This window comes from Silurus meridionalis, chromosome 1 (assembly GCF_014805685.1).
Source record: "Silurus meridionalis isolate SWU-2019-XX chromosome 1, ASM1480568v1, whole genome shotgun sequence".
Lineage (NCBI taxonomy): Eukaryota > Metazoa > Chordata > Actinopteri > Siluriformes > Siluridae > Silurus > Silurus meridionalis.
The window spans coordinates 28,148,212-28,172,706 of record NC_060884.1 but is presented as its reverse complement, the minus strand read 5'-3'; the positions used below and the strand labels follow the sequence as shown (position 1 = coordinate 28,172,706).

Sequence of the window (24,495 nt, the reverse complement as noted above, 5' to 3'; positions counted from 1 at the left end):
TAGTTTTATAGTGTTATTACAGTATCGTATTACAGATTACAGTAGGCTGATAAATGACAGAGCAGTTCTTCACTCTGCTGTAGGTAACAGAGTTTCACATGATACAATAAGAAATGTCAACTGCTTTTCTGCAAGTAAGCAAGAAAGAGTATATTTTATCAGATATTTTTTCATTTCTGGCTGTATATTTGATGATACAAGAGAGATCTGGGGCCTTGGCAAAAGAAGCATTCTGTAAAACTGAATAAAAAAAATGTATTTTCACCGTTTTTTTGGATAGTTCGAGGATTCTTCACTTCCTAAAAAAAAGTTACATAATAGGTTATTACGTTTATGGCATTTGGCAGACACTGTTATCCAAAGCAACTTTCATTTATTTCAATCATACAACAGCAGTTGTGGGGTTAAGGGCCTCGCTCAGGGGCCCAGGAGTAGCAGCTTGGTGCTTGGATTTAAATTCATGAGCTTTGGGTCCAATGCCTGAATTATATAATGCACAGTGTTTAAAAGTGATTGGCGCTTCATATTTCTGTCAGCATTTACGACAAATGAAATGGCATATATTCAGACTATGTATATTTACTATGCCCATGCTTTTTGTTCATTTCTGGTGCTAAATTTAGGTTGTGCAGATGACCTGTGTCTTTCCAGTAAACACAAATACATTGGGGCATAGACAGCGAATGAAGCACTGTTTTTAAAAAAATGTGAAGTCAAGTAGATTTTTATTGTCTTTCCATCCATATACAGTAGAGTACACAGTGAAAAAAAAATAACATTCCCAAAGGACCGAGGTGCTGCATAGGACAAAATAAAGAAAAAACTAGAAAAACAGAACTATACAAAAACTACTCAACATGCAGGTGTGCAATATTTACCGCAAAAACACTATGACAGTGAGACATAGACAGAATGACTCTGCAGCACCGACCAGTACAGAAGATATGTGATTTGTATGTTTACTTGCATGGCATTTGGCAGACACCCTTATCCAGAGCGATCTACACAGTAACTGAGCAGGTAAGGGTGAAGGGCCTTGCTCAAAAGCCCAGCAGTGGCAGCCTGGTGATGCTGGGATTTACACCCCTAACCTTCTGATGAGTAACCCAAAGCCTTAACCAAGATCTTTTACCTAATGATCTACCACCTCTTTGTATATATATATATATATATAAATAATAATAATAAATACTGTACATGTAAACACACAGATTTAACAGCAGTTTGCACAAAAATAGTAATTTTGTACAAACAGTTGCAAAATGTCCTGATCCTAATGCAATAAAATATGAATAAAATGATAGTAAGCCTTGAAATATGCATCTAAAGACAGGCTAGTATTAGGTCACATTAAGATCTAAACACAACAGATAGAACAAATGAAACAAAACAATTTTTAAACCTTAAACCAAAAGCATTATATTTAAAATAATAATTAAAAAAAATGTACATTTCTAAATGATTTTTTAATTGTCACAGCCATTGTCCATAAATAATTCCTGAGATATTGATTTGTTTATAGTCAAAGTTTATCGACATGTGGCCAGCTAATCCAGTTCTACAGCTAAAGAAGTCTCTGTTAATGCCAGCTCTGTTCTTGGTATCCTGAGAGCTCACCTCCTGTTTGTGTGTTCGGGTTCCTGTGGAACAGAAAGCATTGTAATTTTAGCAGCGCTGGAAGCCTGGGCCACCTTAAAGCTACCCCACCTTCAGCGCATAGTGTACATGAGTTCCTCTCCGCCTCGCCATTGTTTTCACTTCAGCTCTAAATGGAAAATTCGCCGGTGCCCTCATGTTTCCATCCTGCACCCTGGCAGCTGCTGATCACTCGCACAGAGTGCAGTGTTATAACACAGTGAGCGAGCCCTCGTTTTCTCCTTCTCTTTTCCCCCTTCGCCATACGGACATCTGTACAGCAAGACAGATGCTTGGAGTTACTTTGCCAAAACACATATCTGTACTAAATGAACTGGGGTTAGGTTGAGGCAGCCATGTGTTTTAAAAAATTCAAGCCAGAACACATTGGCATTACATCAGGACGGCATTTAGTGAGCTGAGAAATTCAACAATGGTGTTGTTTTTTTTTTCTTTTTTATTCTTCTACAGTACACACTGCAATACACCTAATTCAATAGAAAGCTGATCTCAAGTTGGCTTCTTATGCGGAAAAAAAATAAATAAATAACTGTGCTAATGTACAGGTAGTCCAAAGGGTTCCAATTGTTTTCTTGATCTTAGGATGACAATAGCAATAGGACAAAAATTTTAATCGAATATTCGATGTTTCGAGCAGCAGGAAAATGTAGCAGCGCTACGATACGTTGGGACGCTGGTAGGATGTACGCATCTTCCGCCTCTTGAGATGCCTTACTCTCACCAGCGGTCCACTGAGTTCAGTTGTCTGTGTTTTCGGTGTTTTATCGGCACCACTGGACACCGAAACAAAACACACTGATTAGTTTTATCAGCTATGTGCTGGTTACCGATCGTCTCGTCCAGCTGCACATTTTACTCACGAACTGTCGCTCGTCCACACCCCTGGTGCCACATACATATAATATTGTACATTTTTTACATTACGGTACTGTAAATTGCTCCGTTTTTGCTTTCATTGGGAGTGACAAGAATGGACAGGATTATTAATGAGTTTATTAGAGGGACAGGGCATGTAGGACATTTTGGGAACAAACTGAAAGAGGTCTGATTGAGATGGTTTGGACATGTGAAGAGGAGGGAACTTGGGGTATATCGGTAGGAGAATGCTGAAGATGGAGCCACCAGGAAGAAAGAAAAAAGAAAGACCAAGGTTATGGATGTGGTGAGGGAAGACATACAGGTAGTTGGTTTGAAAGAGGCAGATGTAGAGGACAGAGGGGTATGGAGACATGATCCGCTGTGGCCGAAAGAAGATGATGAACTTATTATGTCATACCGATCACCATTCTTTAAGACCCCTAGGTAGGTGTGGCCATGTTTTGACTTACTATAAGTTAGGATGGTGTCCTGAGAACGCATCTTTATTTTATGTTGGGGACTTTCCTGTCTATGTGAAGGCTAATTAAGGCTAGTACAGCATTAGCTTCTTTCTTGAGCCTGTTTTGTCAGTGCCTTATGTTACAGCATTGAATTATCCATTCTGATTGTTGTGTAGTACATACATTATTCCTTCCATAGTAACTGTTTACGTAACACTATAATCATTAACATTTATAGGAAATGTTTAAGAAATTAAATCAACATTGACTTTAAAGTTTTGAGTTTTTTGGAAGGAGACATTTATTTATTGTGAATTTATCATTTATGGAGTTTACAGTGGTAGAGGTTATTAACTCTAGATTTGGACGGTTTATTTTCCCTGTCATGGGCACGTTTTCAGCACTTTATTTTGTTTTTTGTTTTGTTTTTTTAGCTGTGTTAAAAATATAGGCTGTTTATAGCTGATAACATGAGTGATGATTTACAGAAATCAAATAAACAGAATGCTGTATAAAGTATTCATAAATTAAATTTAGAAAAATCTATATGTAAATTTCTTTTGAATGATAATTGTTAGGAAATTATTCTAGAATAAAACACTCCATAATATTCCGTTATTGGAAAGAAAAATTGAACTTTAAGGTTATTCATTGAAGAAGTAGCTCCACTTTACATCAAGCTGTATCATATTACCTTGTTATTTAAGATTTTTCTGATCCTAGCACACCACAACAGGTTTTATGTTCTTTAGATAACCCAAATGAAGAACCTGTGGGATTTTATTCCTGTGTCGGTTCCACAGGGACCCGTACCTACTGCTACGCTATAATTTTTTTTCCACATTACATCTAGTCCTAAATTGCTCTTACAATTACATAACAGATAACAGTTTGGGACAGAACCACATATGACTGGCAAAGTCAGGTGTCCCAATACTTTTGTCCATAAAGTCTATATTAGCAAATGACAAAACTCTTATGATGACTTTTTACGTTACAACTTATACATAATTTTAACGTAATATGACTTAAAAATTTAATTAAACTGCGAGTTTATACAAACATCGGAATGATGCATTAAAGTAATGCAACTCAGGTTTAAGATTATTGCTGCCACATGAAACGATGTATATTACTGCACTGCATTAATTGAATCTCAGTTAGATTAACATCACACATCGCTTTTTCCCCGGTGCTTATTGCTTTCTTTGATTTGCGCCAGAGTTTCTGAGACGTTCAGGGTCAAGGATGGAGTTCATTACGTACTTATTTGCCGAATCTGCTTATTTCACAAGCTATGAGCAACACTGATGAAGCTCAAAAGAATCAATGGTAGCCATAATGATAGCTGACAGGCAGAAGCTAAGCTTGGCCTTTTAGCAGACGTAGAGAACATCAGCCCAGATAAATCTAAGTAGGAGAGAGGGTACTTTATAGCTTTTTTTTTTTTCTTTTTTTTTTTTCCCCTCTTGGTACTGCTTCAGGGTACAATGAAAGCAGTCTCAGAAGTAAGACATAAAAACTGGTCATGCTTAAAGCACTTTGTTATTACATGCAATTCTCATGCGAATCTCTCAATATTTACTCCTTTTTTAATGTTCTGCTGTGTTTGTAAGTAATTACGCTCCTTCAGTAAGCAGCTCGCATAAAACCTACGGCGCAGAATCACGGGGACATTTATTTTATGGTCGTTTTTTTATTTTATGTTTTTAAAACGTAATTAATTTCTTTAGTTAATCATCTGTTGTAAATCTCTTCCTCTAATATTTGTCTCTTGCTCCAATGTAAAAATATCCTGCAGGCATTTCAGGCTTCATTAAGTCCCTAAGCCTGGGGGAAAGGAGACTGCAAAAGTGAAGGTTGGAGCCAAAGCCTCTGTTTAATGCATGACTTAGTGAGTCATTTCGATTCTGAACTAGCGGAGTGGAGTCTGGGCGGCCTGATGGACCTTGACATATTGTATCTCATTAGCCTCCGTCTACTAATGATCGTGCCATCATTTATGCCAGCCACAGGTACAAGTACCTGTTACTCCATAAATACACTTCATTTCAGCTTGGAAACCTGTCAAGACACCAAGAGGCCATTTCATCACACACTTTCAATTATTCTCTTTGGGACGTAAATCAGTGCATACAATTATCAGCACTTACTAAAATCTAGGGTTAGGGTTAGGGTTATTTAATTTCTTTGTACATGCTAATGGTTACATATTTATTCATATATTAATATAGTTGCTTAGTAGCTCCTAGTTTTATTACCACAATGACTGTATAAGACTGTAGAAAGAACATTACTTATAATCTTACACTCCAGTGCTCATGTTAGTTCTCACTCTCCAGTGTTCTGTATTGTTGAAAGATTTATGATCAAACTCTTGATGTCACCCAAATGAGGATGAGGTTCCCCTTTTGAGTCTGTTTCCTCTTAAAGTTTCTTCCTCATAACATCTAAGGGAGTTTTTCCTTGCCACAGTCTCCATGGCTGCTCATCAGGGATAAATGCACACCATTCACTTTAACTCTTAAAATTCTGTGTAGCTGCTTTGAGACAATGTCTGTTGTGAAAAGCGCTTTACAAATAAACTTGACTCGACTTAAAATATACAGTGGAACCCGCTTATCTCGACCTCGGTTACCTCGACAACCCTATTAAGTCAACGTTTTTGAAGTGGAACCGCCAAATTCTCGCTTTGTCTAAGTATTTTTCAATCGGTTATGTCGACTTTTTTTATGTCGCTGAACCCTGATATATCGAGCACAAGGGGGGAAAAATTTACCATTTAACGTCGGTTATCTCGGTGCAGCCGCAGAAGAACTCGCGAAAGTGGCGGAAAAATCAAGGCTTACAGCTGCTACAGGTGTTGTATTGTATACTGGTGAATCTCTGCTGTTAGTTAGTGCACATATGCCTTTTGTTGTTAAATGTTATGTGATGAACGGGAGGCGAAAGTAGAAGCGCGGCGCTGAACAGCACACGGGAGAACGTGGGATGAGCAGCAAAAGCATAGAATGAACCGGGATCGGGGGGGGGAATCCGCGATGCGCTTTGGGAAGAAAAGCGCAGCCGTTGAGAAAGTGCCGGTGGGAAGACACGTACCGGGATACGCATGAGCGATAACAACGACCGCCGTGAACCAACATATACCAACAATAACGGACGGTGAGTGTGGAAGTTTAAATAGGAGCTGGTGATGATGATAAACGAGCACCATATGTGCGCGATTGAAGCCGGAAGCTTCAGAGAAAGCGGCCGAGAAGGCACCTGACACGCTGAAGGGGGCGCCGAAGGGGGCGTGGCAGGTGGAGTCCTGACAGATAAACATGTACTGTATGTATTTTTATAACATGCCTTCATCAAACAAATCGCGGCAACGCTGTTGTGTAAAAACCCCTTCAATAACACGTGCATGCACATTCTCATTTATTAACGCACATCATGTACATAAAGAAATTTCAAGCACGTTAATATACTGCCGCCATTTTGATTTTTGTTTATCTCGATCATCGGTTATCTCAATGCTTTTTGGCGACCCCATCGACATAACCGGGTTCCACTGTATATGTATATATACTCTACAGTATATTGTAGATAATGAAACCCTATTTATACGTGAATCCCTCACGTTAACACCTTCACAGTTATCCGATCTAAAAGCAGCTGAACATTTATGACATTGTAGAATAACATTTTAGACTGCATTCTCTACCAGCATCAGCAACTCAGAGAATACACTTTGGGAAAATGGTATTAATTTGTACATCAAGTTCCAGATTCATTGAATCTCTTTCCAAGAAGCACAGAAGTAGCTCTGATTGCTTATGGGGGTCAAACATATTAAAAGCCTACATACACACACGTGCGTGCACACACACACACACACACACTAGGGATGGTAAGATTTACTGCATCGGCATAAACGTTAACAATGACATGCATTGATTAAACTAAATTTGTGTATTGGATACAAGTTGGAAAAAACTATTTGTATATAATTATCGAGAGATGCGCTGTACTTTTATTAGTTGGAAAGTAACCAATTATTTGATATGTAGATCGATTTCTCCTCGCTAAACTGTTTCCTGAGAGCGTTTTCTCAGCACCGCTGCTGCTGCACGAATGTGACGTATCGCAACACTACGGTGACCGAGGCGTGTCCTGAGAGTCACATAGAATACAGATTAACATGGCAGAGGTAGAGCTGCATCTTCCTGGAGACACAACAGGAAATATATGATTTCCAAAGAAATAAAAGTCTGTCTGTAACATATTAAATCATATTACTTTTTCCTAAAGTGGATCACAGTGCATCGTAATAGGGGTTGAATCGTATGATATCACATCAGTAGCTGCTTCATATGTATTTTTTATGTATCCTATCATTGGCTATGCATCCCTTCACTTCCTTCATGGTGCATCAGAGGGTTGTTTAGCCAAAACGCTGTAAAAAGAGCTACATGTCACCATTGTGAAATCCTGTGCAGCTCTTCTGGCCACTGTGCTCCTGTCCTCAGTGAACATGTGCATCTGAATGGTCAGTGCCATCCATCTCGAGTCCCCCAGGTTTAGTCATGCGTCTCATTCAGCAGTGTCTCTGAATGACTGAGGACAGGACAAGCTAAGGACAAGCTTTTTGGCTTCATGACTGTGCACCAACAAAGTGGTTATTTCTCTCCCTGGTCCCCATTTCTCTCTGCTCATTTATCTTCTTCCTCTGTCATTCAGTCCATGTCTTTCTGGAGGCCAGTGAGCAGCTACGTATGCGTATGCTTTCCTCACATAAGTACAAGATAACAAATATATCAGTGTAAAGGCACTGCCCGCTGACATCCACACTCAATCCCCCCTCATGGCCCATTAGTCACATGAGCTTAAATCTTCTGTGTGCTGCTTCTTGGCTCATGTGGGATCAGGAATCATTTAAAAACAAAGAAAGCACAATTTAATAGAGCTGAGTTTCAGACAGCAGAGACGATCCGATTGATTCATTTTACTCTCAAACAAATTGGATTTGCTTCCATGTCCATATGAACACAGTGTAATGCAGGAAAGAAATGAGCTACTTATCCCCGACTCATCATGAGCTTTCAGTCTTAGATGATGTTCACAAGAAGATACGCTTCAGTAATCTCTCTAAACATTTTCTCCATACACGTCCTTTCTTTTGTCCTTTCTCTCTTTCTTTCTTTTTCTGTATCTCTTTTTCTTTCATCACTCCTTTCTATCTCTAGGTCCCCTGGTGGTCTAGTGGTCTAAGATGCAGCGCTCTCACCGCTGCGACCCGGGTTCGATTCCCGGTCAGGGAACCATCCCCAGCCACTTTCAGTGCCGGTCCCAAGCCCGGATAAATTGGGGAGGGTTGCGTTAGGAAGGGCATCCAGCGTAAAACATGTGCCAAATCAAACGTGCGGAGGATCCGCTGTGGCGACCCCTAACGGGAGAAGCCGAAAGAAACAGCAACTCCTTTCTATCTCTATTTTTCTTTCTTTCTTTCTTTCTTTTTCTTTCTTTCTTTCTTTCTTTCTTTCGCTCTTTCTCTCTCTCTCTTTTTATTTTTTCCTGTATGTTACTTTCTTTCTTTCTTTCTTTCTTTTTCTCTTTATTTCATTATCTCTTTCTTTCTATCTTTCTCTCTTTCTTTTTTATCTTTCTTTACTTTATATTTCTTTCTTGTTTTTCTTTCTTTCTTTCTCTCTCCTTTCTTTATTTTTTCATCATTCCTTTCTTTCTATCTTTCTCTTTTTCTTACTTTTTCTCTATATTTTTATCTATCTGTCTGTCTGTCTGTCTGTCTGTCTGTCTGTCTGTCTGTCTGTCTGTCTATCTATCTATCTATCTATCTATCTATCTATCTATCTATCTCTATCTAATTTCTTTTCTTTCATTTTTTCTTTCTTTCTTTCTATCTTTCTTTCATCATCTCTTTCTTTCTTTATTTCTCTCTTTTTTTCTATTTTTCTTTACTTGTCTTTCTTTCTTTCTTTCTTTTTCTTTCTATCTTTCTCTCTTTTTCTCATTTCTATCTATCTATCTATCTAGCTAGCTAGCTAGCTAGCTTTCTATCTAGCTATCTAGCTATCTATCTATCTATCTAGCTCCTCTGCTTTATCTCTTTCTTTGGGGTTGTTTTTAGCCGTGAGATTGCGCTTGTCACAAATTTGACATTAAGAAACATCGTGAATCAAATAACAGAATGTTCATAACCATGAAAAATGAAAAAGAATGGCATGTGTAATCAGATTCGGGTGGCCAAACCCAATTGACAAATCAGAAATAAGGGGAATAACTCTCAAACAAATTGGATTTGCTTCCATGTCCATATTTTTTGGGCAGAAAATCTGCCCAAAAAAAAAAAAAAAAAAGTGCATGATATATCGGCCATTGGCCAATATATCATGCACTTTTTCTTTTTTTTTTTTTTTGTCCCACTTCAATACATGAATCTGACAGTTTATGATTAAATTATAATAATAAACTGATAATTATTATACAATTATTATACAATTATAAAATTATAATTAATAAGAATTCTCATTCTCTCTCCAGATCTTATTCTCATTCTCTCTCCAGATCTTATTCTCATTCTCTCTCCAAATCTTATTCTCATTCTCTCTCCAGATCTTATTCTCATTCTCTCTCCAGATCTTATTCTCATTCTCTCTCCAGATCTTATTCTCATTCTCTCTCCAGATCTTATTCTCATTCTCTCTCCAGATCTTAATCTCATTCTCTCTCCAAATCTGAATCTCATTCTCTCTCCAAATCTGAATCTCATTCTCTCTCCAAATCTTATTCTCATTCTCTTTCCAAAAGTAGTTAACCAATGAAATATATATTTTTTTGGTGTGTTCCGCACCGTTGGCTCCAGTCGGACGCCGCTCCTGTTTTTTAGGCAATTCTGTATGTCTTAAAGGAGGCGGAGCTAATTGGTGAGAAAGACAACCCCGACTGGCTATTCAGCTTAGCAAATGAGCACACGAGAAAAATAACCTAACTAAAGGAAGCAAACAACAACAAAGTAAAGAGAAGACGAATAAACAAATCCGTTATAAAAGATTGTGTAAACTCCGCTCTCTTTATATAGTTCTAGCTCTTTCGGATTCCCAGTTTAGATGCCGAGTACAGACTACTGACACCTGCTGGTATGGGAGAGTTATGTTTTCTCAGGCAAGCGCAGAACGTACAGTACATGCACCGTTTGGTGTGTCAGATGCGTCTGCCCAATAAGCAGACCAATTTGCATCACAATCTTTCGGTGCCAATTATTTGAAAAATGCCAAAATCCAGCCAATTTAACGACCGGCTGATCAATCGATCGACCTCTAATTACATCATTTACAAAATGTGTTTTGCTGGGCAGAAAAGATCTTTAATCAGAGCTTCTCACTTGTAAACTGCATTTAAATCATTTTCCCTTTTACCCAGATGACATCACTAGAACACAGTGTCTCACAACTCAGCTCAGCTTCATCATCTCACAAGTGATGAGTTCAACCAATTAGGTTTTTATTATTATTATTAATTGTAAACTGTAAATTGTGGCTCTCTAACACACCTGATTTCAACCAGCCTGAGACCAGCCTTTAAATCAGTGAGAAATGCTTAATCAATGTGATCCAATACGTCCCCTCTAAGTGATTTGTAGCTGTCTACGCTAACGTTTTCGCTCCGGTCCGGCTAATTTTCTCTGATCACTTCTTGGCCGCACTCTCCCAGGCTCTGGTCACGGATATGAAAGTCACAGACTCAGGAAGTCGTCTGAAGGAGCAGGTGGTGTTTACAATGCGCCGTTCTCCGGGGCTGTTTGAATAAACAGCTGTTGTGTTGGGTGTCATGGCAAAAAAAAAAAAAAAAGTGCTGGCCTCATTAGCATGCGTTTCCAGCCTCTGGCTTGGCCTGTGTTTTCCTCTCCTGCGTTAGTCTCATGAGGAGTATGAAGAATGACTTTTAGCGTTCAGCAACATGTTCTGGCAAGAGCTAAAGATATGTGTGTGTGTGTGTGTGTGTGTGTGTGTGTGTGTGTGTGTGTGTGTTTATATCAGAGAGAAAGGGAGTAGTCACACCTTGAAATGAAGCCTCATCCATCACGTTAGCAGAAGCATGAGACGTTTCTCTAATAGAAAGCTCTGCATAAGTAGCCTGGCTGTTGTTTTGAGATGCGCCTTCCTTTTTTGGTCGTTGTTCAGAGCCGAGGTGTTTAATCCGTAGGCTTTATAGGGCTGGAGATGTGTGGGCGATGGTTTTAAAACATTTTTAGGAAGAAATCCAGCATATTTAAAAACTCTAGTGTTCGAAACTCATCAGGCGCTGAGGGGGAAAAATCCACCGCTTTGCTCTCATTTGTGAGTGATGCATTACTTTGTTGTCTTTTGTTCATTAGGTGTTTTTTTTATTTTTTTTTTTTTTATTATCTGACTCCTGCCCTTACTTTATTTTCTCCTCAGAACCTAAAACCTAAAAGCACATCTTTAATAACCAGGACTGCCTCTGTATGGCCTGCTGCACACCTGCGGCGTTACACACCAGAACATCGCTAGCTTTAATAAGGCAGACGCGAGTGAGGTGCTTTGCAGAAGGCGTTTTGATACTGAGACAGTAACACCGAGCTTCCAGTCGAGTGTTTTAATGACCAAATGACAGCAAGTTAGAACAAATTCGGTGTGAGTCTGAACAAATTTTCTTTGATAGCGAGCCTATGTAATACCTATTAGTTATCAAAATATAATATTTTGCCATACTGCATATCTGTCAGTCTGACAATTTATCTGGCTAGATGTCTTCTCAATATCAATACAAAAAAAATGTATTTTTGATTATCTATCGGCATGTGTATCGGTCTGACACTGTTTATTAGTGTCTGACTACTGATCATACTCAATACGATCTATTGGTCTATCTGACAGTCTGCCAATGCTTTGATTTATTCAACTATTGATCAATAGATCTGTCTGGCTATGACTGACTGACTGACTGTATTTTTGTATATTCTCGTATATTATCAGTCTGTTCCTATGTATTACTCATAAGTCTTTATGTCTAAGCCTGATGTGTTAATACAAGGTAGGCCTTGTATTGTTGCGCTGATGAATACACTTCTTCTTCTTCTTCTTCTTCTTCTTTCAGCTGCTCCCATTAGGGGTCACCACAGCGGATCATCCGTCCCCATACCACCCTGTCCTCTACATCTGCCTCTTTCACCCAAACTACCTGCATGTCTTCCCTCACCACATCCATAAACCTCCTCCTTGGCCTTCCTCTTTTCCTCCTACCTGGTGGCTCCATCCTCAACATTCTCTTACCAATATACCCCATGTCCCTCCTCTGCACATGTCCAAACCATCCCAATCACACCTCCCTCACCTTGTCTCCAAAACGTCCTACATGCACTGTCCCTCTAATAAACTTATTTCTAATCCTGTCCATCGTCATCACCCCCAACGAAAACCTCAACATCTTCAGCTCTGCTACCTCCAGCTCCACCTCCTGCCTTTTACTCAATGCCACTGTCTCTACACCAGACAACATCGCCGGTCTCACCACAGTCCTATGAACTTTCCCTTTCACTCTCACAGATACTCTTCTATCACAAATCACTCCTGCTATCACTCTTCTCCACCCAGTCCACCCTGCCTGCACTCTTTTCTTCACTTTTCTAAGACAACATTGATGAATACACTATATGGATAAAAGTATTGGGACCCCTGACTACAAAGCTGAAGGCACACAGGTGTATAGAATGTCTTTGGATGCGGTAGCTATCATTTTTCTTTCACTTGAACTTGGAGACCCGAACCTGTTTCAGCTTGGCAATGCCCCTTATCAACATTATGTATTCTTTATTGTTTTTTGCCTCACAGAAGTAAAGCATGTGTTCATTTTAAATAGAATCAGTACCCTAGAGGAGTGAGTTATGTTATGTTACATAAAGCGATGTTAAATCTAGCATCTCGAGCGGGACTCAGATGGCACAGTGTGAGGTAGATTAATATGTTTAGATCAGGTTATTATGAAGTTAAGAGGATTAGTGCACAGCATGTCTGCCGTGTTTACGGAATACAAAATATATTTGTTGTATCAAACTCCCATCCAGTGCTTATCAGCAAGTCTCTCTCCCTCTCTGTCTCTCTTATGTGCTGCAGGTGTGTGAAGACGCCTCTATCCTGCTGGCTTCGCCAAAGATGCTGCTTCCATCGTGCAGCGAGTTGGCAGCCAACACGCCGCTCTCCATGCATCACCAGCTCCAGCTTCTTCAGCAGCAGCTCAGCCAACAGCAGCAGCAGACTCAAGTGGCTGTAGCTCAGGTAAGAGGGATTATACACATAGTGAAGCTGCTTTGTAATGTACTATACATCACAATGAAATTATCACAGCGATGTTAGGGATGTGGGTCCAGTCATGATATCACAGAGGGCTAAGGGCCTTGTTTAAGGGCCCAAGAGTGGCAGCTTGGTGATACTGGGGCTTGAACCCGCAACCTTCTAATCAGTAACCCTGATCCTAATTACTGAGCTACCACTTCCCCATACTTAATGCATGAATTGATAGTATAAGAATTTTTCAATTTGGAGGTAAACATCTGATATGCAGACTTTTGGGAAAGAATATAAAAAAAAAAATGTGGCTAAAATTATGATACAGAAGTATGATACATTGCAGGAACTTCAGCAGTCAGTAGCATTTTTACTAAGAAGTGAGCAATCAAAGTGTATTAGTTGTAGCTTATTAATGAATCTCTTCTTGTGTTCGTGTGGTGTTATCTTCTGGGAAAATCGAAGATGAAATTATAATGGAACTTTGGTTCCTGGTTTAGAGTTGCTTTTTCTACATATGTGAGCATAGAAGAAAAAAATGTTATGCTCAAAGTCCTTTTAAAAAGTATAGTAGCATGTAGTTGTGGTTAGCTTATTTGCTATTTGCAAGGCATTTGTTCTACATTACCTCAGTGTCGTTGAGTGCAGTAATGGCGCCCGAAGTTGATTTTCAGCTCAGCATCTTGTGTGTTGATTGTTATGCAGCAAGGTGACTTTTTATAAGCAGCTCATAATGAGCCTTTCTGAAATGAGCTCCAAACAATATAACCTTCATTGCTCTAGGAAAGAAAAAAAAACTTGTTCTTCAACACTCAATCAAAAAGTTTTAGCCTTGTCTACATTCATTTATTCCCCATTACACTGGAGAGAGTTTTTCTCTTTCTTCATTGTGGTAGAAAACCAGTCTTTTAGCCTGTACGTTGGATCTTTTAACCTGCACTAGATTCGGAGACAGGTACAGACATGGACATGGCCAGACTTCCAGATGAGACCCAGATCAGGAGATCAGCTGTGTCCAAATCACACTGCTGGGAGCAACGATGTACAGAATGTACTGAGCACTGGATTAATATATAGAGCAAAACAAAAATACTTGCCTGATGATAAACAACATAAATAGTGTTGAGATATTGTGTATATATGAGGTCGATGCAATTTGCCTCTCAATGCACAGCCAGTGCATATGAAGCAGTTACTGATGTGATGTGATACGATTCACCCTTATTGCAATACGATGGAAAAAATATGATGCTTTGCAAATCATTGTGACTCAGATAATTAGCTTTTATTACTTTGTTTCAGACAGACAGCAAATCAAACCTTTACTTAAGTGCTTTCTGACTTCTAACGCATGGCCCTTTCACAAATAGGCCTTTGTAGTGGAACAAAAAAGAAAAAGAAAAATGATCAAATAAAACCAGACATTCTTTTTTTCTATTTTGTCTTGAGGAAGATGCGGCTCTGCCTTTGCCATTTATATGTATTCTATGTGATTCTCAGGACACACCTCTGTAGTGTTGGGATATGTTATATCCATGTAGCAGCAGCGGTGCTGAGAGAACGTGCTCGAGAAACAGTTTAGTGAGGAGAAATCAATCTACATATCAAATATCTTCTTCTGGGTGGCTTTATGCCAAGTCATACTACATTGCACCCTTGTTGATTATTTTCCTAAAACTACGCATTAATAAACATTTCACTTTTTTACTTTTTTGCTTTTATGTAAATTGTAAGTTTTAGTTTTTATAACATAAAATATGTTTTGGGGAGAAATTTAATTGCAATAGTGTGCAATGAAATGAAATACGAACCAAGCTGTGAATACTAAATACTAAGTATCTAAATGAATTTGAATGTGTCCTGAATATGAGTTGAATATATCCTTTAGAGAATGTCCTCATTTGTCATTCTGCATTGTATAGGACTTTGAAGTGTGATCATTTGTTTTATTTATTTTTTTCTGTTTTTGTTCATCAGCATTATGTGGCTTTGTGTATCCATGTTCTCTCTTTATGCTGTATGATCAATCTCTGCTTTAGATGAATCCCATTGTATCCTGTTAAGAACACACAGGCTCTTAGATGCTGCTCGCTAATGGTCACGACAGCATATAGACAAACGTTGTATCAGTGCGTCTTATCTTAAGGACGCCAGAAGGACAGGACTGCATAATCATTTAGTTTCCTGTTCCAGATAGTTACCATTGTAAGCTTTTAAATAATGGCGCTTGGCAGTGTGCTAGAGATTTGCTTTAACCAGTTAGGAGTTTCAGATCAATAAATGCGACATGCATGTCTCACTGGAGTGAAATTGTATAGCATAATCCCAGTGTTTATGCATCAGTAAAAGCTGGCCATGTTTTGAACAAACTGCCTTGCTCTAATGAACATGGCTAACATAGAAAAACGTCTCCTCCTTTACACCTTTCTAATGTAAAGCTTTATAATCCAAATATCCCGGTGTCCCTTAGAAGAGTAGGGGTTTTCTTTTGAACCTGTTCCTTTGATAGATTATTTTTCTAAATTTTTTTGTTTGTATAGCGCTTTAACAGTGGGCATTTTCTCAAAGCAACTTTACAGCGATAAAAAGGTTATAAAGTCATAAAAATAAGAAGAATGTTTTGTGTCTATAAGCTTGGTCCTTATAATTGTACGTTTATTCCTAATGACTGAGCCAGTGGTGACTGTGGCAAGTAAAAACCTCCGGAGATGGCATGAGGAAGAAACCAGACTCAAAAGGGAACCCATCCTCATTTGGGTGGCACCGAATGTCCATTAATTGAAGTCCCATCATTGTTGAGGTGTGCTGTTCATCTCTGACTTGCTCTTTAGGTAGTAATCCATATTTAGATATTCCGTTCAGTTTTATTTATATAGTGCTTTTAACAAAGCTGTTTATCCAGAATTGCAGACCTAGGTTTAGATATCTACTATAAAAGTAAGAGGTGATGGTAAAAAGGGAAAACTCACACGAAGAGGACAAGTGTTATTGATTAGCAAGAGAGTTTGACAGACCAAATGAACGATGGATCTGCTGCTGTGGGTTTGCGCAAGTTATATTTTTCAGTTTTCCACGTGCTGTTAACATGCCGTTAGTCACAGTTAAGTAATTTTATTTAACGACTCCCCGTGCAACTGAACATTTCATATACAGTTCTGCTCACAGGTTGAAAAAACAGGCCTGTCTCTCTGAATATGATCATGTAGGTTGCAGATTGAAATGTCAATTGAAAGCTGTCTGCGGTTTGCCCCTGCCATGGTTAAATTATTTATTGTTCCCTGAATCTGTGGGTTGCCTTTAATGGAAAGTCAGACTCTCTTTTACTCCTGAAAATTGATAGCATTTTTTATTTATTTTTGTATAAAGAAGTGGGAATTTTATAGGTGCCGGCATGATGATGATGTAATTCGTGTTGGTGGAACACTCTTGGCACATGCTCTTTTAAAAATGGGTCACTTGGAATGTAAGCAGAAGATGAGCCCTTTATATCCCTTCTTTATTTATTAACCTTTGAATTGACTTTTAATAATACTACATGGATCAGTAAGTGTGTAAGAGGTGATCTGTCTGCAGGTACGATGAAAATTATATATCGAAATATATGTATTTCAAAACAGCACCCATAATAATCAATGAATGTCTTCACACTAGCCACCTTGGTCACCTATTTTTCCTGCCTCTATCTATTTTTTCAGGCTAAAGGTAATCTGTATGTCTTTAATCAGGTTGCTGCTGAATGGCTGTTGCACTGTGGCGTAAATATATATATATAAGACTTTAAGCACAGTACGGTGATGAGACGCTCAGCCACAGTAAGACATATAAATGTATGTACACATCTCAAAAGTGGCCATATGTCTGTCAGTGATGTTCCCGCTCGTCGAGGTTCTCGTGTGGAACGCTTGATCCTAGTTAATCAATGAGTTTCTTGGAGATCAGCATCTCATCACTGGTGACTAAGTGAAGCAGGCTGTCCTAGAATGTTTCAAGCATACTGACAAATCTTTCTATGCCGAATCTTTCCACACATTAGTTAAACTCTGGGATAAGTGTATAAATGTAGCAGATGAGCATGACGAAATGCAGTTTACACTTCTTTAAAATGTATTAATTTCTTTAATAAACTCAGAAGTCCGGGTTTGACATGAATGCTCCTCGGATATAGAGTTACCATCCAATTATTGGAAAGTATAACGAAGGATGGTGTGTGTGTGTGTGTGTTGTCTCAGGTTCACCTGTTGAAGGATCAGCTCTCAGCAGAAGCAGCAGCCAGGATAGAAGCTCAGGCTCGGGTGCACCAGCTGCTGCTGCAGAATAAAGACCTTCTGCAACATATCTCACTGCTGGTCAAGCAGATCCAGGAGTTAGAGCTCAAACTGACTGGCAATGGCTCAAGTGAGTATCTCTCTCTCTCTCTCTCTCTCTCTCTCTCTCTCTCTCTCTCCCTGCTATTCTCATTCCATAACTCTATCACTCCCTCTGCCAGGGATGCTCTCGTTTCATTACTTGTTTCATCCATCTCTGCCATGTTAACCCACAGGGTTCCCAGATCAGCAGCATACCCTGGCCTTCCGTTTGAGCGCCGTTGTGTTTTATTTTCTTTGAACGCATTACAAAAGTACAGTAGCCTGCGGTATAGCCAGTCAGACCCAATATTTGAGTCCTGAGTTTAATGTAATTAGAATAAAAGTTTGAGATATTAGTGGAGTAAAAACACAAATCATGCTTGTGCTCCTGGAGGAACACATGATAAATTCCTATGGGACTGCACATGTCTTTTTTTTATGTCGCATCTCCCTACTGTCTTATTTTGTTTAGTATGTTTTACAGTGAAGCTTCTTCACTTCCCTATTCTGTATTTTCTTTTTCAAGTTCTGTCGCCTGTCTCAGATTTTATTTTTCCCCACATCAAAGCCCATTTTACAGAATGTTAGAGAGTTAAAACTCTCCTAGGTCAACCAGCACATCGAGCACATTGGCCAAGAAATGGTAAATTACATCCGTACTTTGCTAATAAAATAACCTTTATTTTTTTGGGAAGACTTTTCGCTTAATTCAGGACCGAGGCTCTTAGGATTTTTTATACTTAAGCCACAAGAGCATTAGCGATCTTGTTTAATACCATAATGTGTTTTTTTAACTCCTACATTATTCTTTTCCCTTTTTGTTTCTGTACAGTGGGATCTCAGGACAGTCTACTGGAGATCACTTTCCGTGCCAACGTACCCCCGGTCATCTGCGATGCCACGACACCGCGTCCCGAAGACATGCTCCTGCCCCCACTCAACGACGGCACGCAACTCGCTCTGCCCCTGAGCAGTCCTTTAGGTAGGGATCAAAGTCTGGTTAAGTTTGAGTGTTTCCGTTTTCTCCCTGGACCGCCCCAGCAGGAGCAGAGCCCCACCATCTCCGAGGAGACATCGCCCTTTTCCCGGGACGAGCTGCTGGGGAGCTTGGAGCTGCTCAAGTTCCGCGAGTCAGGCATCGCTTCAGAATACGAGTCCAACACGGACGAGAGTGACGAGCGGGACAGCTGGGGGCTGCAAGACGACAGCAGCCTGCGTCTGCTCAACGTGCTGAACCGGCACGCCCCCTCTGACTGCCTGGACGATGAAATCGCTGTTTAGGCTGAGGGATGTGCTAATGGATAAAGCTAAGTGCGCTAACTGCTCATCTGTGTCAAACTGCTATACTCACAGCTGATTCTCAGAGACTGAATTAGGTGGGGGGTTTTGTCTCATGTTATGTGTCCCAAGGCCTTTATCAGTTGCTCGGCACGAGGTAAAAGGGAAGATTTGGAAAAAATAGTACTTGGAGTCACGGTTCATTTCTAGTTGGTTTTGCATAATGTGACAACCTATACACAAAATACCATAGTATAAAATGTACCTTGTAAATAATAGAAAGGAGGAGAAAATGAGAGGAGAGAAATATACTGGTTTGTTAATGTCAGCATTGTAATGTTTTGTTTCTTGACCATCATTTATGTCCTGTTTCTCAAAACAGCACAAAACCTTTTTACAGCACAAATGCAGCATACGTGAACTTGTTCATATCAGATACAACACTTTTGTTTTGTTTAGTAGCTATGCTGTTTTTGCATTGTCACATTTCAGTCAACAGTTTACTGAAATTGTTGGTGAAATTTTGAAAACTTTATCTCATCACGCTTTTATTCCCCCCACAGCAGTCAGTAGGAGCCAAACGGCTATTCAGGGAGTAATAATATTCGTCCAGCAGTCCTGAAACTGCTTGTCACTGCATACAGTGTTGTCTCTTAGACCACTGTGGTCATCTTTCAAAATGAAATTGAACTAAACCCCTAATTCCTTTGCTTCCTTCTAGTTATGGAAAAACACCATTGTATTTTCCAAGCAATGCTAACTGGCTACACCACATGATAAATGAGCGGTGAGAGTATGAGTGAAATGTATTATAAATGTATTGTTTAACAATCTGTGTCATCATGGTAACTCTCTCAGTTTCAGGTTTTTTATTTTATTACAGTGAAGCATATTCTTATGTGCCGAACCAAAAAAAAGCATATTCGGTATATGTGCTTGTTAAAGCTGTGTCATGTTAGTGTTCCTCCTGTTGTATTATTACTGCACAGTTATAATGCATGTGTACACTGCTATGCACACCACTACCATTAGCTTTACCACTTTAACATCTGTTTTATGATGGAAGTGAGACAGTGATGCTAAAGATAGCAAAGATGCTTTAATTGTGTGTCGAAGTCTGTTCAGTGGAGTGCATGGAGATTTTGGTTTAAATTAAAGAAATGGTATTTTAACTATAGAGTCAGAAGCATGTTCACCTAATTAAGGCCCGAGGTGAACAAGGCAGCGTTGAGTCAGGGAATGTAATTAGCTATCCAGGCGGAGGCTTTGTCAGCTCTCCTCCACTGTATTGGCTCTTGAATAGTTAGCAAGCTGACACTCCTAAGGCACAACATAAGTGTACAGGTGATTCCATGACTGCAGCACTATTTAGTGTTTGTATCTCTATTTTTTCAAATAGAATCGAAGAAAACAGTTATTCAACATATTATACACAGGTTCTTGGTTTTTAAAATGATTGAAACAGGTACTTTTTAAATGACATTATCACTCAATACAACATCCCATTACTAAGAGAGAAAAGATCGATAGGACTTCATTTTTACCCTTATCTAAATTTTCAGGAAATGCACGAGTCTGGAATTTGGGCTTTAAAACACCAAAAAACACAGAAATAAATTCACATACTCGCACCAAGACAACTGAACTCTGGCAAGCACTGGCTAAAGAAAAGTATCCTGAAGTATCGTATGAAAATTGAAAATGCTCTGCGAAAAATGTATTGTTTTTTTACCATTTGGGACTTGTCAGGAATGCGGGTGTGACTGGGTAAGTGAGGACCCAAATGCAGGATGCATACAGAAGAACAGAGAAAACAGCAGCAGAGCAAAACACAACCAAAAACAGTCCAGAGTCAGAAACACAGGCAGCAGGGCAGTGCATGGAATACGGAACCAAATCCAAAAAAAAACAGTCCAAAATATCAAAGAGCCGGCAAACAGAACAAATCTCAGAGGCTAAGGAGCCGTTACGATAATGTGGCCCCGAGCTAAGTCTTGGCTGTCCTTAAATAACTGGAGGCACGGGAAAAACAGCAAGATGGCTGCCGACCCGGAAGTGCGCTCCGCGGCCAAATCTGGCCAATTTGATGAGGCATAGCGACGCCCTCTGCGGAGGTCGGAGGCGGAGCAACACACTCTGCAGCAGCGACGCCCTCTGCGGAGGTCTGAGGCGGAGCGACGCCCTCTGTGGAGGTCTGAGGCGGAGCGGCGCCCTCTGTAGAGGTCTTGACCACGTAGTCAGCAAAACCCAGGGGCCAGGTGAACACCTTGGAGAAACCCGGGGGTGGAGCAACGTAGTCAGCAAGGATTGGGCGCTCGGCGGGACTCTGGAGCGGAGCGGCACCCTCGACGGGACTCTGGACAGGCTTGGGGGCATGCTTGGCAGGGCAGACAGGTATAGAGGTGATCTTGGCAGGTCAGAAGAGCGGGCGACATCTACAGTCAGGTAGGAAGGCTGAGCTTGGGCAGCCCCCCAGCAGAGTTCAGGGCTGGAGGGACAGTCCACTTAGGAGGTTATTTAAAACTTTTTGGTTTGCCAGAGATTGTTCATGACGCACCCGAAAATACTCAGTTCTCTGCTGGGTGCTGAGCTTCAAAATATCGACCGTCTCGGTTGGGTCCCTAGATTGCCGGTCTGCGGCGGAGCAAGCCCAACGCTTTAATACATCCGCTATTCTGTCAGTGAGTCAGGTTCCCTGTTGGTCTAGTGGTTAGGATGCGCCGCTCTCACCGCTGTAGCCTGGGTTCGATCCCCGGTCAGGAAACCAACCCCAACCACTTTCAGTGCCGGTCCCAAGCCCGGATAAATGGGGAGGGTGGTGTTAGGAAGGGCTTCCAGCGTAAAAACGTGCCAAATCAAACGTGCAGAGGATCCGCTGTGGCGACCCCTAACGGGAGAAGCCGAAAAAAAGTTTATTCTGTCAGTGAGTCGGCGGGACATGATACACGGCCAGATTATTCTGTCAGGGATCTCACGGGTGAGACTGGGTGAGTGGAGACTGGATGAAAGGACCCAAATGCAGGATGCGACAGGGAGTAAGAAAAATACAGGCTTTAATGAAGAAACAAACTGAGCAAAGGGGGAAGGCAAAAACACAGTCCAAAATCAGAGCAGAACAGGGGTCAGGAACAGGAATCTGGCCCTGAGCTAAAGTCTTGGGTGTCATTAAATAATAGGAGGCGCGGGAAAAACAGCAAGATGGCTGCCGACACAGAAGTGCACGCCGCAAAACCGGAAGTGCCTGGCAGGGACTGTATGTATATATATATATATATATGTGTGTGTGTGTGTGTGTATTTCTCTGAAAGTAACTCAACATACAGCCATTATTGTATAAATAAGAGCATTTTGTGTGAGCACTGCTTTAATCAGTTTTAGATATCAATGGTGCACAAAATATGGCAATTTAGACAGTTTTGAGATGTTCACTAAGGGTGCTCTCTTTTGTTGCCAGTTATTTTAACAATAATGGCTGAATGTTGAGTTATTTCCAGAGGACAGTAAATCTGTACTGCTATACAAGCTACACATTTACTACACTAAAATATGAGTTTTATTTCTATAATATTTTCCCTTGAGAAGATACTAAAATGTTTGCTGAAATGCAAGGGGTGTACTCACTTGAACACCCCTTACATTACCCCTTTTTCTTAATTGATATAACAACCTTTTCTTTCAGTTCAGTACAGAAGACATAATCTATTCTCTGAGACATTGCTGTGTTCTCCACCCTTTTGCCCTGAGTCACTGTAAATTGCTGTGGTTAATAACTGCTTATGGGGAATGGGGAATTAATGTCTGCAGTGTTATTTCACTCATCTGTGTGGCTAGATGGTGGTGTGTGTGAGTAGTGAGACTGCGAGCACTCGGGAATCCCAGGTGACTGTAGGAGAGAGCATGCAAGAGAAAACTCCAGGAAGGCGTGAGATACTTTGAATTAACACATTCCCTCTCTGACACTGAAGAAGCTCATTTTTTCCCCACACAAACCAGAGTGGTTTCAAGTTTGACTTTAAAACAGAGCTTTTGATTAAATAAGTAAGAATTGCCCTGAGTCAATTTATAATTGACTTTCATATAAAGAAGTTAAATGAAGTACATCAACGGCTTTTTTTTTTTGTTTTTTTTTTGTTTTTTAGCAAGGTTTCAGTGGCTGATTCATTTCTGCTGCCATTTCTGCTGGAGCTTGATGTGTTCAGTGAAGCAGAAATATACGAAGTTTAATAAGTGATGAGCTCAAATTTCAAGCTTCTAGCTTCGTTGGCACAGATATTTCAGGAGATCAGCTGTTTGTCAGATCTGGTCTTTTCTGCTGGCTTTAATGAGCATATATAAAGCTGTCAGCAGCCAAGGTGAGAGCAGCTTTGTGACTGTGAATGACCATTGTATATCTTTATTGGCCTTCAGAGAAAGCGAGATGGATTGTCACTTTCTGATCTACCTGTCATATCATGGTTTCGTCACATGTTTTTTGAAAGCAGGTTTTAGTTTGGAGGGTTACAATTACTGATTATTTTTTCAAAGTGTTTATCTTAAAGCTACAGGAAGAGAGGGTTTGTCAGAATGCCTAGATCTCGAAACACATAATCTGTGGAAGCCATCTGGTTAAATTATACAGCAGTTTGTTCCTTGGAATCATTAGGGTACTTTCATACTTTGTTTTTCTTACCAGGCACAAAGGGCTATTTTCTGCTTGTTCCTAACTAGCCTTCAATTAAGAAGTTGTCTGCCTTTGCCTGTGGTATCAAAGGAACATTACATAGAGCTGAATACTAAACCTATTATTTACAGAAACTTTGTTCTTATTTTTTTGTTTTGTTTAGTTTTTTTAAAGCATTTAGTAGACCTGATTTAGTAGACCAGGTGTAGACCTGATTTAGTAGACCAGGGGTAGACCCTCATAGCGATACAACAAAATTGTAAAAGATTTTCGTGCAGCAGGCAAACGTAGCAGTGTGTATGAGGTACGATACATTAGGACTTCTGTGAGATGCCTTACTCTCCCCAGCAGCCGACGGAGTTCAGTTGTCTCAGTGTTAGGGTGCGTATTTTTTTGTGTGTTTTTAAGCTCGATTTTAGCTTTGAAACACCAAACATTTATACTGTGAATTGTATACATTACAATACTGCAATTGATCTCTTCTGCTAAATTATGTACTTTTTAAATTATTAAAAAATTACAGTATACTTCCCCAAACTGATCACCACTCTTTAAGATTACTGAGTAGGCTCGGTCATGTCTCGATGTAACGATGGGGTCATCAGAACACATCTCCTTCGTAAGTCGGGGTCTACCTGTTTATATGAAAGCCTCCTCAGGCCACTCTGTTCATGTGATTTGCTGTCAAAGTAAAAATGCTTGTTTGTAATGCAGCAGCTTTTAAATGCTTAAATTGTATGATTAGTTGCAGTATTCGAAACGAATGTCAAGTATAAGTCCATTGACCAAGTTCAGTTTTGTATTTCTTGTTTTTTTTGTACGCTAGTTCTTCAGCAGGAGGTTTTGATGCACTGTGTTGATTGAAAAGAAAATGCAGCAGTTGTTTTTCATGTCCAGTAACACACTCTTTTGACTGAAAGCTAATC

At 39.9% G+C, this 24,495-nt stretch overlaps 1 protein-coding gene across 2 annotated transcripts in view; it reads left to right on the top strand.

Moving 5' to 3' along the window:
- Positions 1–19,237, top strand: part of nos1apa (nitric oxide synthase 1 (neuronal) adaptor protein a) — a 134,401-nt gene extending 115,164 nt beyond the window's left edge. For both annotated transcript variants that reach the window (XM_046875098.1, XM_046875183.1), the window contains exons 8-10: positions 13,115–13,276; positions 17,515–17,680; positions 18,464–19,237. In XM_046875098.1, coding sequence (XP_046731054.1) covers positions 13,115–13,276; positions 17,515–17,680; positions 18,464–18,912 — 777 coding nt within the window. In that variant the 3' untranslated portion in view covers positions 18,913–19,237. The remainder of the gene's footprint in view (positions 1–13,114; positions 13,277–17,514; positions 17,681–18,463) is intronic.
- Positions 19,238–24,495: the final 5,258 nt, after the last annotated feature.